Raw genomic sequence first — 17172 nt, forward strand, 5'->3', positions numbered from 1 at the left:
ACGGATGTTTTCTAATTTACTCTGAAGACAAGCAACTGAGCTGCAGTCTGTGCCTAACTGGATCTGTGAAACAGAGGTATCTGAATATTGTTGTCTTGTGCTTCAGTTTCTTTATCAAAAAAGATGAGATGGCAGTGTCTGCTATTTAAGTGCCTAATATGGATACATAGGAAAAAAATACTAGCTTACATAAGGACTGTATTATTAGCCATTTTAAGAGGCACTTGGGAAAAAATTGCCCAATCAACTTAAATGTTGTCATTTTTCTAATGTTTGAGTACACTTGATTTTGCAGTATAATCATCAGTGGTAGTTTGTATATTTGTTATTTCTTGATAAAACAACAACAAAATGGGAAGAAAAAACCCTGAAAAATCAGTTTCAGGTAATGATATTATGTTGATTTCCACACCAGTCCTTAGCAAAGTTAGTCTTTTGAGCGGTAGTTTGATCAGGCTTTGATCAGTGAGGCTTGAAGGTAACCATTAGCACTGTGTGTTGCAATGTTATAGCTGGTGTGGTTTTTTTGTTTTGTTTTGTTTTGTTTTTTTGGAATTGTTATAGCTGCAATTGTTATAGCTGAAAAGCAATTGGAAACTGTCTCACAGGTGACATAGAAGAAAGCCAGAATTGTTTCTTCCAGTGTTAATAAGGGAGGGAAAGGTAGACTTTCTTCAGAAATAACAATTAGAGAGAATGTTGTTTCCAAGGCACAATAAATGATTTCATTTGAAGTGAGCTACTACACTATGTAATGTAAGGAACCTCAAAAAAAAAGGGAAACTTTTTGATTATGCTTGCTACAATTCCTATGGTAGAGTTTGCATGAAGAATTGGTGATAAATTAACTTGAAGTTAGGTGGCTATTGAATAGCTCTGTAAAATAAAGAACTGAAGTAGTTGCCAAACATCAGGAAAATGCATTTAGTCATTTACAAAACAAAAAACCTAACCCAAACCTTAGACATGTGCTTGCAACAAATATTAGCAAGGAAAACTGGGTGCACATGTCTTGGCTTCTCTGTACTGCACATGGAAAAAATATTCTTGAAGATGCATTATTCTGTCTCCTTTTTCCTGGACCTAAGACGGCAAGAGAAATTTTGCACATGCTAAAAGGTTGTGGGATTGTGTGGTTGGTTTTGCACTGATGGAGCATTCTGTATGATCAGTTACAAAGAAAGCTGCATGATCACCTTTGTGGTCACACTCCATAATTTTCTGAGAACTATCAAAATATCTGAGCACCAACTGAAATGATGTTTTAAACCATGTTACTTTTTGAACTACATCAAGGTTATGTCAAGACTCACCTGCTTTGTTTTTTTCTGTTTGCCAAGTGTGTGAGAAAATGGGATTTCTACTGTTTGTAGTGGTGACTTTCCAGTGCTCTGTGTGTGTGTGTGTATGTATATATATATTTTTAAATTAAATTTGGTCTGCTCTTGTTGCATACAGATGGCAAGAAGCCTGAATTCATTATTTTTCCCCACCTTAATGTGATGAAGCAAAGATGCAGGTGACACTTTTTCATAAGTGGATAGTTGACTGCAGATTTGCAAAACAAGGATACTTAAATTTTGCTATGGTCATGTAATTGGGTTCATGAAAATAATCATCTTCTAGAAAGATAATCTGATAATACAAATGAAGTATGAAGCATACCTTCAGTTTTTTAGCTTTGTGATTTGCAAATAAATGCTTTTATCCATTATTCAGTTGATGACTAGCTGTTGTCTTTCTAGACTCTGAAATGCAGAAGCATACTTAGATGTAAAACCTCTTTCATTACCAGTGATTTGAGTGACCATGCAGAGTGTTCGGTGACTGAACTTTGAAAACATGTGCTCAGCCCCCTTACTTCTTCATTTACTGTGAAGGTTGCTTTCCCAAGCCTGCCGAATGTTCACAGTTTTGATATGTGACCTTTTACAGCCACATATTTGCACAAGCCTATGCATTGGAAAATCAAGTTGTGTTATCTCTAGCAGCTCTCTGGCTTCAGATATAAATAGAACAAATGAACACTGCGAGTATTTGCTGGGTTGCTCGCTAAAGTTTCACAGTGATCAACAGTGCGACTTGGCTGCCATTGTTATTGGTATGTGAAAATTAGATTTGCTTTTTGTGAGCTACGTGAAATTATTTCTCTGAAAGTAGGATCAGAATTGAATTAGGTTTTGAGGCTTTTTGTCCCAGAGCTTCCTAACATGAATGATGCCATATGTCCTAAACACTTAGGTTTGTGTATATATGGTTAATTTGCTAAAAAGCATACAGAGCTTTGTTACCTTATGCGAGAGAAGTTGCTTTGAATGTCTGATCGAAGTTTTAAGAGTGTAATTACATTTTAGAAATGCTAGTTTACTATATTATGTAACCTCTTACAAATGTTAGGAGTATACTTCACCCTAAATTGGTAATATAAATTTGAGGGATAGCTTCAACTGTCTTTATCTGTGTCTCCTTTAGAAATAACTGGACAATTCTTGTCTGAATTTTTCAGCCAACAGTAGGGGTGAAGTGGTTGATTTGACAAAGATAACGTGGTGTAAGAGAGCATCTTACAGTTATGCCACTTTGATGGCTGATGCCATCAGCCCTGGCTGGATGGGAAGGAGTATACTATGCCTATAAAGTGAAGGTGGATGCACTTTGAAAGCAATTATGTTTGGAAGGGAGAGTTTAAAAAAAAATCTTGCAGCTCTAAAACACTGAGGACCTCTAAATTCTGTGGAACAGCAGGTGTCAAACTGGAGATTAGGGCTAACAGACTTAAGACGTTTTGTTTGTAGAAACAGTGGTTGTGTTACCTCGTATAAATTCTGAATGAGGTATCACAAAGCGCTTTAGTTCAATTGCCAGCATTATACCTGGAGCTGTAGCAGACAATCTAGCATTTGTTGCCAAAAGCCAGTAATTAATGCACAGCTAATACTGCTTAGTACTATCTTCCAGCTACCTGGATCCACCCAGCTCAGTAACCAGCATCCAAGAACAGCCAAAAGGAATGCTTAAAGAAGAGTATAAGAACAGAGCAAATACATACTTCCCTTTCCCTACTCCGCTTGCTATGACTGACTCTAAACTTCTGAATCAAGGGTAGTTCCTGCATATGTAGAGGTAACCAATGGCTTTTTTTGCCATGAAGTTGTCATGTTAATTTCTAACATCCTGCAAAAATCTTGCATCTTAAGTATGGGTTATATGAAGAACTACTTCTTTTTATTGATTTTGAACTGGTCAGATGCTAGCTTAAGTTTCATATTAGAAGAGACCTGCTGAATAAAATCTGCTTTTTTTTAGTGTTTAGTCACTGACTCAGGATCCTTCTTCAGTTCTTTAATCAGTCCTCATCTTTATTACCTTGAATAACTTAGTGTCATCAGTAAACATCCTGTTGAACAGAGCAGTGCTACTGTAGGTGCATTTGGAATTCCACTTGTGACATTTATTGTGAGAACTGTCTACTGTTTACTCCTAATTTGTTTTCTGTGTTTTTTGTTTGTTTTTTAAATCAATCTTTTGTATGCAAGATATTTCCTTTTTTCTGTAGGCTTGCTTGGTTTCTTTAATGAAGGAGAGCCTTTTCTAAATCAGTATCATGCAGATTGTCGTACTTTTGGTGACTCATATGTCTCTCTATCCACCAGTACTGTGTTTCCTGCCTCCCCCAACCCCTCCTCTCCTTCCTCTGCTTCACTATTCTTGCAGGAAGAATAACATTTGCCATACTGCTGGAAATGTGCTATAAGTTTCAGTCAGTAGCTCAGGGCTGTCACTTAGGCTTTGTTTTGTTTCTTTGTGTTTAGGGTGAGAATGAAAGATCTGAAGAGAATCTCAGGAGTTTGGGGGATCTGATTAGGGAATTTGGTTGGGTTTATCTGCCTTGTGTATTGGAGAATCTGAGTGTACCTGGGTTTTGGGAAACTGAAAGGAAGTGTCTCTCAAATAGAAGATGCTTAACTTTAACAGTAAAAGTTGCTTCCTCTGTTCAGTAATACGCCAAGTAAATGTGCTCTGCTCCGCTAAGTGCATGAGTTCCACTGGCAGAAAAAAAAGCCCAGTCATGATGTAAATCCTCCTTGGAAGCGGACATAATACTGCAGGTTCACTTGCAATTCTGAAATCTGAACAGCAAAGTGCAGCCTAGATGGTGGCTATAAATTAGCCAGGAAAAAAGTTGGGCCAGAGTATGCAGAAGATGCTTTGAATGAAAATCTTCCAAGGAGCAAGATAGGGCGTTTGATGGAATAGACAGGAATTTCTTCCAGGAAGTAGTAGTAAATGATACGTCTTAGTAGGAAGTATGTCCAGCAACAGTTTGCCCTGAGTTCTTACAATGAAGAACAGCTCTATGGAGTAGTGCTCTAAAAAAGATAGGTTATTTTCTAATACACTTTTATGTTGAGTGTTTTTTTTTCTTTTTTTTCTTTCATGTTGCTGTCACTGTCAAAGTAGGGTAATGCGGGAAGTAGCACTAGTAGTCTTGACACAAGCATAAGTGGTGTTAATTTGTCATTTAAAAATAGCTTTGTTAAAACAAAATTTATTTTCATCTGTCTCTTTTCATTTGTGCCATTTATTTTAGCAACTGCTCAACAAAATTCTTCGCTAGATCGTTTTAATTCCTGTGGGTTAACTAATTTGCTAGTATATTTCTTTTTAATTCTCTTTCCTCCAATAGTTGCATTCTCTTTTAATATGGAATAAAAAGATAAAATGTAGAAAACTTTCCTGTCTGGTTATTTCAGTTGACTGTATGAAATGCCTGCCAGGGGGTGCTATATGATTGGTCAGAGCTTGATCTGTACTCTAAAGATTGAAAAATATTCTTTGGCTTTTCTTAGTATTTTCAATTCACAGTTTGCAGTTCACAAGGATTGCTGAGCACGCATATGTTGCATAATGTTTTGTTGCATAATAATTTGTAATGCTTCTAATAGAGTGATGTTTGTGTTTTTATTTCTGGCTTGCTGTTCCACCACCATAAATATGAAGATTTCAGTATTGCCCTGAACTTCATTTGTGATTTAATAGTGCTAGAAATTTGTATTTGTTAATCTTATATGAGAACTTAATTGTTCACTTAAATATTTTCTGAATTTTTAACGTAGCCTGAAAATATTTAAGGGAATAGGTTTAGCTTATAAGGGGAGGGGAGGTTTTAGGAAAAGTGGAAATACGGACTTTTTACTAAAAACTTTTTGCATTAACTTTGGGCAAGAAATGTTAGTATACTATAATAATTAGGTCTGTAGTTGACAGCCTGTTTAAAGTCCACAGAACTAAAATTAACAAATAGATATGTATGAATTTTGCCATTCTCAAAAAAAGAGTAAAAGTGGAAGTGCCTTTAGTCTTGCATTTTGTTCCATATATACGATTCGGTGTTTTCAAGGAGTCCATGAATGCAACAATTCTAATTTTCTCCTTAATAATTTTTCTGTTACCTCTGTTCCATGGACTGTTCCTGATCGGTCTGTGAAGGGTGACTAAGAAAAACAAAGTTCTGTGTAGTGTCTGTATATACGACACTTCTCAGGACATCTGTAATTCTACTGTAAAATTTGTAGAGGTCTAGATATCGAAAATAGGTGGAAGCTACTAGTCCAGAAGTTGCCCGTCAACCTAGAGATTACCAAGTCTCAGTCTAGTTGGCTGCTCAGTTGTACAATATCCCATTTTGTAATTATCAAGTTTGCTTTTCTTTTAAGTTTGATAACTCCCATTCTGTTTGCAGGTTCACTCTAGATGGTTTGAAGTCCACAAGTGTACGTGGTTGTGGTTGCCTTGCCCTGTTCTTTCACTGTGAGCACCATAGTTCAAAGCTAGTAATCCAAATTTGGCTTTTCTTGAATTTAACAGTCAAGAAACACCATTTTAAGACTGATAGATTTCAATTTTTGTGCAGGTCTAGCAATAAGATCATGAGCTTTCTCCGTATCCACATGATCTCAGTTTCTTGGTGTTCATTCCAGCTAGTGCTTGTAACTTCTGTCCCACTGAGAATTTGTCAATGTACGCATGTACATCTGAAGTACAGTAAATTGTTTTTGAAGAAGTTTGGTTTTATGAGTAAGAAAGGTAAACTAGGTAGAGCAAAGAGGGAGATAGAGGTCTATGGAAGCTGACTAGAAGGAAGGATTGCTGTCAGTTCCCTGCTCTGGAGCATATGCTGGAATGCATGTGATCAAAAGAGACTTGACTGAGGTGGTGTTAGGGGACTAATTGGATATTATAAATGGAACTTTAGTTTACTGAAGAGTTTGCAGTGTTGTACAGCAAGGAGTAACTTTTAAGTGCTAATGATTTAGCTCAGTGGTGAGGAGGAATTATCACTGAAGAGTTATACAGTATGGGGAGTACAGTCCTCTGTTATTTACTTAGGTGCTTTACCGTTACATAATGGAACAGTCAAGATGTGGGGTTATAGATTTTACTTGTACTAATCCTGTTGGCACTCTGGCAGTCTGATAATGTCCCTAATTCCTTTCACCATGTTATGCAATGAACAAGAGATGAGTGAATGACTTGGAGATTTTATGGCAAGCAAGTGCCATGCGCATGAGATCTCTGAACTGACTGAGACCGGTGTTTTGTTTCTTTCTCATACCCTGACCTGTGTACTGAAAATCACTTGTTTATCTCTTTCTGTAAAATGGCAATAATGATGAAAAAAGCCCGTATAAAAGTTGCATTTATTACCTACCCCTGATAATGTACGTACAAGATGAAGATCTTGTGCCAATGAATTATGTAATGCAGATCTTGTGATCCTTTCTTATCAGTATGCAGAGTAAAACTGGAACCTTTTGAAAATGGAGAGATGAACAGTGTTCTCAGTTCTGAGCAAGATGTGCCTGTGGATTTTTCTTCTGCCTTTATAGATAATGCATTATATTATTAGGCCGCTATTCTGACACCATCTCTACTAATACCAACCTCTCATGTAGGTGAGTGGTGTTGAGGAGGATCTGCTTCCACCTGTTTTGCGCTCGGTTGCTTAGCCTACCCCACAGGAAAACCTCTCTACTTTTCTCAGTTTATGCAATTGGGCTGTGATCAAGTATTCCATCCAGTGCTTCAACCGTATACCAGAGTTGCACCCAAAGCACAGTGCATGTAAGTGCGGAGTACGTGTGGATGATTCCGACTGCTACCTTGTGGGGTTGCAAGGAGAATGTGGAGGACTGGGAGGATATGGTGAGGTAGGTCCTTGAAGATTATTCATTCATAAAGAGATGGCCCATGCTGTATTGCAGGGGTAGTTGGGGTGATGAAGTTGAGAAGCCCTTACTCTGCCATGTAATAGCTCTTTGTATAGCTTGCAGGGCAGGATGGGAACTAGCCCATGTGTTCTCTAATTTTGCCGTGATCCTTGCACACATTTGACCTGGTGGACATGCAAATATTGCAGAGGGTTTATAGTATTATATTCTGGAGTACAAAGAAACCCACTTTTGCTCAGGTTTTCATGTATGGTCTTCTGGCTCCTCAAACATGTCTTGCTTCGATACACAGGTGCTTTATCTGAATTGTCAGGAGCCAGTGGCAGCAGCAGAGGTGTATTTATCCCCATGTAATGCTTACTTTTGATGAGTAACAAGGCCAGCCATCAATCTTACTCACCCAGCTTGTGGCTCTGCCCACAGGTATTTGCTGTATTGAAGTCATGTCAACCTGTAGATTTTCCTGTTTAAAAAATCTGTTAAAAGCAATGTTTATTTTGGGTTTATTTTTGGTTTATTTTGGGGCGTTCTTTGTTAACTTCTGTTTAATAAATTCTGTTCTTGATCTGTGTCGTTTCCCCCCTCCCCCCTCATTAGTCCTAAATTATAGTGTTTCTCTCTCCCTGCTTCCCCTTCTATCAAATATTTTGTTTTTACCTCTTGGACCTAATTTTAATCAGATGTGTTGTCCAAAGCAGCTGTGTTAATCAGCTCTCTATCATAGAAAGAGTTCTTCTCTTGGTGATGGTAGATTAATTTGTGTTTATAGTTTTAAGAAACTGTTTGGTATTTATTAGGTTTTTGGAGAAAAATGCCAGTTTTCTCAATTACTTTTAGGTTATACACTTGAATAACTGTGGTAGTTTAGCTCCAGTTTTATGTACTTTAAAACTGATTTACAGGAGATTTCACTAGGTGATTTTGGCACCTCACTGGGGAAGTCTGAAAGAAGTAAAATGCTCACTGTCTGTATACTTTGTGAGACTTGTAAATGAAAGTTTTGTGTTCTGTTGGCTCTGCAATATTGATTTTATTCACAGACTGTTCTTGCAGCTGTTCCAGTCTTCAGAAAATAGCTATATCACTATTACTCAGAATTTCAATTGAAATGACGTTTTAAAAAGCTTCTCATAGCTTAGATAGGAAACTTGTGCTTTTTAACTTCCATTGGGTTTGTAACTTATCTGTGTATACCTCAAAGAGGGTGTTATGACAATCTGTGGACAATGTTAGGTCAAAACTGATTTAAACTAAAAATATGTCAATATCTGCAATTTTTTCATGAACTGAAACTTCTGAAATGGAAACATATCATTTTGGTCTCTTAAGCATAACAATCTTGTTATTCCACTTTAGAGAACACTTTGTTTCTGAATGTGGGACTTAGATGGGGAAAATACATGTTTGTCTTTTCAAGACCTAGGTGGTCTTTAGACTGTGTTGCATTATGGAACATAAAAATATTGCTTGACTATTGTGTGGCTTTAAATATATGGGTAAATGCACAGATATGCAGTTAAGGTAGTAAAGTAGTAGCCTAATTTTATGGATATCAGAGTGAGCTCACATGGTATCTATTTACTTGTCAGCAGTCAAAAACAATAATTTTAACACAAGCCACTTATTCTCTTCTCCTTTGTATAGTGCTGCTTCTTGGCCAAACAGAGAGATATTTAGATGAATGTAGCTTCCGTATGTGTTCAGCAACTTGTTTCTACTTGATATTTTACCCATCCTTGTAGCTGAACAATAGTATAACTTCTTTTTCGTTTAGAAAAAGATGTAAACATTTTTTACTGATGCTTCAAATATTCTGTTGTAGGCATTTTTATTGATACTTTTTGCTGAGCATGTGGGGGAAGAGACCTCCAAAATGTACAATTAATCAATATTCATTTAAATGAAGTAAATTTTAGTTAGTTAACTACCTTTTGAAATATCTTTATAGGGTTTAGTTTAGCAGCTTTTAAGAGAAACAAGAGGAAGTTGGAGTTGGCCGAAAAGGTGGAAACAGATCTCATTCAACTAAAGAAAAGAAGACAATCAAATGAAAAGGTTAGTTCATGTTTCAAATATTGTTGTCATCCTAAACGTAGAGCTGATTAATAAATTTCATATCATATCTATGATGAGACTAATGTGGCATCAAAAGGCACTTCTCCTCGACTACATTAATGTCTGGATGATGTAATGATAACTTGCTTAGTGCAATTGACTTTCTGCCTTGCTATTTGAAAACCAGACTCTGACTTTATATCTTGTTTGTGCTATCAAAAATGTATTTTCTTCATGTTGAAGGGGAAATGTGACAGATGTAAACACAAATATTTACTGAAATGTTTTGTTTAGCTTGGGATCTTTGTCAATATTTCCCACTTTTCATTGTTTCCTGAGTGCACTGCATTACGGACCTGGAATTGGTGAAATTTGAAATATCAGGTAGGTAAACATGTGCATCTGTGCATGCATCTAGCATTGACCTGGCCCATATTACTCATTCTCCTTTGCTACAAAACTATTAGGATTCTTTCTATTCCCCTCACTCTGTTAGTTTGAATTAGAGCCTTTGTTATCATTTTAGAATGTCCATTGCAGTGTTTGTGTTTATTGTTAAATATCAATTTATAGCTTAATAAATTAAATATTTGTGCTTTATTTGGGGCTTATGCCATTAGGATCAGCCAGTTCTCTTAGCTCTGGTAACCTAAGTGTCCACTGCCTATGTAGTTTCATAGATTTATAAAAATAATATATAAACTACAGAGAACTGGCAAAAAAAGGTTGTATTCTCTGTAGTCCATGCAAGTGCAAACCAGTGATAAATTAGGCTTATTTCTTCTGTGTTCGTAGATCAGGACTTCTGCCTAGCGGGGTTCTAATTCTCAGTTTGCAAAGAGGTAAGATCTGTAAAGAAAGTAAGAATAGAGGGGGAAAAAGCAAGTTATTTATTGGTTTTGGAGCTTGTCCTGTTTACAGGATTTCACCTCCTTGTGAAACTTCCATCTTCTATGGTGTTAAAATGTAACTGAGGGAGGAGGGGTCTTTGTACAGTATTGACATTCATGTAATAAGGGGCAAGTCAATGCTTGAAACATATGCCAATGCATGAGCTTACCGACCTGCAATTTGAAATTTCAAGGGCTCCAGAGTCATGTGCAGCGCTTGTGGGAGACCCCCAAAGACCAAAGATGGTAGGTAAAGGAGGTGATCAAATAGAACTCTACTCACCGGTAAGTAAGCCAGTGACACAATGGTTTTGTCAACATTCTTGGTGCAGCCTAACTTTGGAGGGGGGAACAACAAACAAGCAAACCATACCACCACTAGAATGATGACAGAGTGGACTGCTTGTGTTATACAAGGTAATTGCAGTCTTTTGGGAAGTTTTAATTCTTCAAAATGTGATAGAAGTGAAAAATCAGATTCTACAAGAGCAAATTCTATGAGAAAAATACAAGAGCAATTCTCTCTGAGCTGTTAGAAAAAGGCCATTTAACAAGGAAGAGGCATGTTAACTGTGATCCCTGAAGTTGTACTCTCAACAGTTGAGATATCATAAGAGGATTAAAATGATTATTTTATAATCATTTAAAAACTTTTAATAATTAATCTTCTTGTCAAGGTTGTGTTTTAATTGATAAATACTGAATTTATGAATTTTACTGAATTTACTGTATTTACTGAATTTACTGTATTTATTGAATACTGGAGCTGCAGATCGGTTCCTTTCAGCAGAACTTGCTGGGGGTTTTTTTGTCCAGTTTCAGCCTTTCAGTTGCTGCAACCCTATGCTGCAGTATAGCCTATATGCCTCTGTTCCCAGTACTGCACAGTTGTTGCAATTTCTAGTCAGTTTTAGTCACTGAAATTTGAGAAGTTGGGAGAAGAGCAAGGTAGAAAGGATGTTAACAATGTTAAAGTTGAATGGCAATGATAATCGAAAGGCCAATGTGAGAAGGCAGTATTGCAGACCAAAAAGGATAGGCTGAAATTAATTGGAAGTTACAGGTGTTGATAAATTTTAAAGCTGTATATTTATTTTTTAGATGGTAAAAATTAGTTTTCATTAAAAATTAAACTATACCAAGTTTAAAAGAATTAAATACTATTTCCATTTAATAAAAACTGTTTGGGAAAACTAGGCAATATAACTTACCAAGGGAGTTTTATTCTAGTAAATGGAATGTTCTTTTTGCTGTATTTTTTCATTGTTTATCCAGTGTAGGATTTGTAGAAGGTTATGCAATGGCACATAGAAAGGTTTGTTTAACTTCACTGAATTTTGAAGGCGTGAAAATTGAGAAATATTATTTTTTAAGTTGTAGTGATTTATATATTGATTTACACAGTTTAAGAAATTGCTCTTGCTTGGGTGTGAATTAACTGAACAAACTCATAGGACTCTAGATATGATATATTAATTCAGCCAGATGCCTTTGTGAAGTTCTCGTCTCAAGCATAAATAAACATCAGAAGTAAATGTTCTTTTCCTCCCTGTTTACTTGTCTTTTACTGATACCCTTCCTCCACAAGTTTGAAAAAGTGTCATTGAAAATAGTCTACTAGGGTTTGGCTAAAAGTCTTATTTTTAATTTGTCTTCTGCTCTTACAGACTTTTTTTCCAACTGTGATGAAGTTACTTGTAAGAGGAGTTGCCCTCTCCTTAATTTGAATAACAGTGGCATTAAGAATTTCCAGTGCAGAAGAATTTTCAATTAAATAGTTATCTTAAGCCCTAAATAACATTTAGTTTGAGTTTATTATAACTGATTTGACATTTGTCTAGTCTTAGGTATGTACTCAAGTACGTGCACACCAGTTTGAATTACATGTAAGGCATGTTTCAGTTTCGCGTTCTTCAGTTACTGCATTGAGAAAATAACACTGAACATTTCTGGAGAAGAAAAGTATGTGGTTTTAGTTTCACAGAAATACATTCTTTTCTTGGAAGCATTTTGTAGGTTATAATTTTTGTTACTGATCATCTTGAAGGTACCAAGTGAACTTTTAGCCAGTTCTTGCTTGTTATCAGTACTCCTTGGGTGAGCAACAATAATAATGCAAAGCAAAATGCATTGTTTCTATTATAAATAGTGAATTTAGTCAATTTTTTTCCTTGAATAAAATTTTTTATGGCTCTGTGAAGATAATTAAGTGTAGCAGTCAACTGTAAGCAACTCTACTGTCTTAGTTATTCTTGCAGTATGAAAGGGAGCTTTTCCTTAAGGAAGAAATTCATTTTCTGCCCTACATCCATGCTGAAATGCTCCACGTTAATAATACTTTTTAGAGTTTTAAAGTAAATTTCAAATCCTATTTAACATGAGAAAAGAAACTGAAATTATTTTCATCCATTCCATTTTTTAAAAGATCTCATCTGTGCAATACACTATGAAATAATTCCATCATCTTGAACATGGAAGGTCAGACAAGGTGGTCTGTTTAAATATCAAGCAGCTATTAAACTGAGCTCTGAGGAGTTAGGTAAAATGATGACTATTTATGTTCTTATTTTATGTGAAAAAGAGGGGAAGGATGGGACTTCCGAAATACTTGATCGAACTCTGTATTTGAGGGGATGAATACCTTTCTGCTCTGTGTGCATATTCTTAGTTAGGTTTGGTCCATGATTACACAAAATTAACTTCCTTTGCTGTCACAAGATGCAAATTAGTTAAGTAACATGAAGTCTTATTTTTGACAGTGACTTTAATCTATTTCCATGTAAAATATTAACTGTATGATAGATCAGTTTTAGATTGTAGTACTGCATTTTTAAAACTTAAAGCCTTCTTTTGCAATTGACTTGTTAATGTGACTTATTAGCTAAAGTCAGATATGGAATTTGCTAACAGATATGACCATGTATCTGTTCCTTTGGAACTTACAGAATTTTGAAATCTAGGATGTTAAATTCATAAGCTGAATATGTAAAAAGCTAAGGGGGTAAGCTGGATCTTTTAGTCCGTACTGGACCCATTTAGAGTTGGATTTCCTTAGGGTTTTTGTCAGTCTGTTAAGTTTGCCTACTTTTTTTTTTTAATTTTAAAATTAAAGAACTTCATGAATTGTAATCCATGGACACCAATGGGATGCACCCACGAGTGCTGAGGGAGCTGACAGATGTTATTGCTAGGCCACTCTCCATCATCTTTGAAAGGTCATGGAGAACAGGAGAGGTGCCTGAGGACTGGAAGAAAGCCAGCGTCACCCCAGTCTTCAGAAAGGGCAAGAAGGAGGACCCAGGAAACTACAGGCCAGTCAGCTTCACCTGCGTCCCTGGAAAGGTGATGGAGCAGCTCATCCTGGAGGCCATCTCCAAGCATGTGGAGGACAAGAAGGTGATCAGGAGGAGTCAGCATGGCTTCACCAAGGGGAAATCATGCTTAACCAATCTGATAACCTTCTCTGATGGGATGACTGGCTGGGTAGGTGAGGGGAGAGCCGTGGATGTTGTCTCCCTCGACTTCAGCAAGGCTTTCGGCACTGTCTCCCATAACATCCTCATAGACAAGCTCAGGAAGTGTGGGTTAGATGAGTGGACAGTGAGGTGGATTGAGAAGTGGCTGAATGGCAGAGCTCCGAGGGTTGTGATCAGCGGTGCAGAATGTAGTTGGAGGCCTGGAGCTAGCAGTGTCCCCCAGGGGTCAGTAGTGGGTGCAGTCTTGTTCAACTTCTTCATCAATGACCTGGATGAAGGGACAGAGTGCACCCTCAGCAAGTTCACTGATGATACAAAACTGGGAGGAGTGGCCAATACCCCAGAAGGCTGTGCTGCCATTCAGAGAGACCTGGACAGACTGAAGAACTGGGCGGAGAAGAACCTCATGAAGTTCAACACAGGCAAGTGCAGGGTCCTGCAGCTGGGGAGGAATAACCCCAGGCACCAGTCCAGGCTGGGGGCTGACGTGCTGGAAAGCAGCTCTGCGGAGAAGGACCTGGGAGTGCTGGTGTACACCAAGTTGACCATGAGGCAGCAATGTGCCCTTGTGGCCAAGAAGGCCAATGGTGTCCTGGGGTGCATTAGGAGCAGCATTGCCAGCAGGTCGAGGGAGGTGATCCTCCTCCTCTACTCAGCCCTGGTGAGGGCACCCCGGGAGTGCTGTGTCCAGCCCTGGGCTCCCCAGTACAAGAGAGACATGGCACTACTGGAGCAAGTCCAGCGAAGGGCTACAAAGATGATTAGGGGACTGGAGCGTCTCTCTTATGAGGAAAGGCTGAGAGAGCTGGGCCTGTTTAGCCTGGAGAAGAGAAGGCTGAGAGGGGATCTTATTATTGTCTCCAAATATCTTAAGGGAGGGTGTCAAGAGGATGGGGCCAGACTCTTTTCAGTGGTGCCCAGCGACAGGATGCGAGGCAACAGGCACAAACTGAAACACAGGAAGTTCCATCTGAATATGAGGAAAAACTTCTTACTCTGAGAATGACAGAGCACTGGAACAGGTTGCCCAGAGAGGTTGTGGAGTCTCCTTCTCTGGAGATATTCAAAACCCTCCTGGATGCAATCCTGTGCAATGTGCTCTAGTTGACCCTGCTTGAGCAGGGGGGTTGGACTAGATGATCTCCAGAGGTCCCTTCCAACCTCAACCATTCTGTGATTCTGTGTGTAGTGTTTAACATATTTCTATTGATTCACACAGCATCAATGGTGATTGTTTTTTCATGATCAGAAGTTGATATTAATGAGAAAGATGGTACGGAATTGCTGTACTTCAGTGACATGGATTTCCTTCATAAGGTTATGTTGGCCAGATTAAAAAAGTGCTTCCCTTAGGAAGGCTTTCCAGCCTCCTAAATTGCCTCATCTAAAAAATAAACGAAAGCAAGCAAACTGTATTACTGGATTGACAACAAATACTGATAAGAAATAGAGCACCTTTTAAAGGAAATAATGGTGAAGAATGCTTTCATGCAACATGTACTTGTAAATGCTTGTATTTTTTTGATTAAAATATCTTTTAAAAGATGATTTATGTAGCTCATGAAAGCAAACTTCTCATGGAAGTGAGAGTTATAGCTGAAGTTGCATGGCAGATGCAGCAGTAATTTTCCAGATGCTGCAGAGAGGGCTGCAACCATTTTTTCATTGTTGTCAGATGATATGGAAAACACACTGCTGTATGTGGAGCCTCATCCTAAAATTTATTTCTGTTCATCATGGGAACCTCAAGTATCCCATTTAATATGTCTTAAAATTACATAGGTGGCCTTAATTCTGGCATTTCCTAAATTTGACAGGCTTGATCTTCACATCTGTAATTGTCTATTAATATAGTGGGTTTTTTTGCATATATAATTTCCTGTGGTAAAAGGGGATGGGATAGATAACAAAACCTGCATCATACTTGTGTTTCTTCTCTAAATAGAAGTCATAGGATCATAGGAAAATTCATGTTGGAAGGATATTATCCCATCTGGTCTTGAAAACTTCCAAGGATGAAGACTGTACAACCTCTCTGTGCAGCCTGCTCCACTGCTTGACTAATCTTCAAGATCTCTTGAATTCACTGAATAATATTGTCCTAATGGGCTAATAATATCTGTATTAGGTTGTGGCTGGCAGTCTTGGGAGATATGAAATATATTTGTGGTGAGGTGTGTGGGGGGGTGGGGTTTGTTTGTTTGTTTTGTAGATGGTAGTGGAGGGATGGTTTCCCTAATTTTCCTTTCTCTTTACAACTTGGAAGGGAACTTGTGCTTTTCTCTTCCCATTTGCTCCATTCCCCCAAATTCCTTTTGCTTCTCCAACCTTCCCTGATTCTGTTTTACCTTTCTGTACTTTTCAATTCAGTCTCCTTCCCCACACCAGTTAACACTCTAGATGTATGATTTTTCACCTTTCTTCTTCTCACCAGGTCCTCTGCTTTACTGTTAGACCATCAGTCTGTTTTTAATATTGAATATAATTAGTGCAAGCTTATGAGGGTAGAAACTTGTTCAGCAATAACTAAATGTAGAGGAAAGAAAGAAGCTTACTGCTACTCTGGATTAAAAGTGGAGGAATGATGTTCCAGTTGCATGAAAAATACATATGCTGTAGAACACTGTAGTGCTGAGTTGCCTGTTTTTCCTGTCAATACTTGTACAGTATCAATTCTGATACAGTATCAACTCAAGTATTATCTAATATTTGTAAGTGAAGTGTGGCCAGAGTATCATCAGTTTGAGACTTAAAAGAATCCTGGTTGACAAGCGACTTTTCGAGTTACCAAGCAAACCTCAACTGGTCAGAGTGCCTCAACTGGCATGGTCAGAGTGCCCTGCCATGGGTTCTGCTATGAAGGGGGTCTGGGGCAAGCCTAGGGAGAGAGGGGAAAATTGCTTCTTCCCTTTGAGTGACTGAACATGCTGTGTTAGGGCAGTGGGGGAAGGAAGGAAAGATCAGGGATGAGAGGTGAGACAACTGGAGTATGTGTGAGGCAGTAAGCAGAGAGCTTGCATCAGAAATTGGTATTGAAAGATTGCCGCTCTTAGTGAAGCAGATATGCTTCAGAAGTGGAGGAGGAGGAGACATGTCCAACAACCTGAGGGCACTGTGTAATTTGTTTCAACCCACTAAAGATGACTGAACTGAAAACAAGCCTGGGAGAAAGGATCTGTCCTATTAAGGACAATGTCAGCATGGGGGAGAGATTTCTTTTCAAGACTTGTGCTTATGTCTCGCTTAGCGTATCTGAATTTTCTCTTTACAGGGTAAGCTCTTCTTGGTTTTTTTTGTCTTTTTTTGTTTTATTATTGTTTTTTTAATAACATGTAGCTTTAAAGATCAGAAGTCTCTGCCGTGATGCCTCACCTTTAAAAAAAAAAAAAAAAAAAAAAAAATCCACCTCACAGCTTTTAGGAGAGGTCTTGTGATATGGTATCTTCGGAATGAGTTGATGAATCATTTCTTAGTGGACAAGTATCCACCACTAAGATAACAGCATTATTTGGCACCTTT

General features: G+C 37.9%; 1 protein-coding gene across 2 annotated transcripts in view; it reads left to right on the forward strand.

Annotated features, from left to right (window-relative positions):
* The window catches only part of TASP1 (taspase 1), a 101116-nt gene that overhangs the window by 25376 nt on the left and 58568 nt on the right, over positions 1-17172 (forward strand). For both annotated transcript variants that reach the window (XM_067292701.1, XM_013960125.2), the window contains exon 8: positions 9181-9287. In XM_067292701.1, the coding sequence (XP_067148802.1) occupies positions 9181-9287 (107 nt within the window). The remainder of the gene's footprint in view (positions 1-9180; positions 9288-17172) is intronic.

Source organism: Apteryx mantelli, chromosome 3, assembly GCF_036417845.1.
Source record: "Apteryx mantelli isolate bAptMan1 chromosome 3, bAptMan1.hap1, whole genome shotgun sequence".
NCBI classification, from domain to species: Eukaryota; Metazoa; Chordata; class Aves; order Apterygiformes; family Apterygidae; genus Apteryx; species Apteryx mantelli.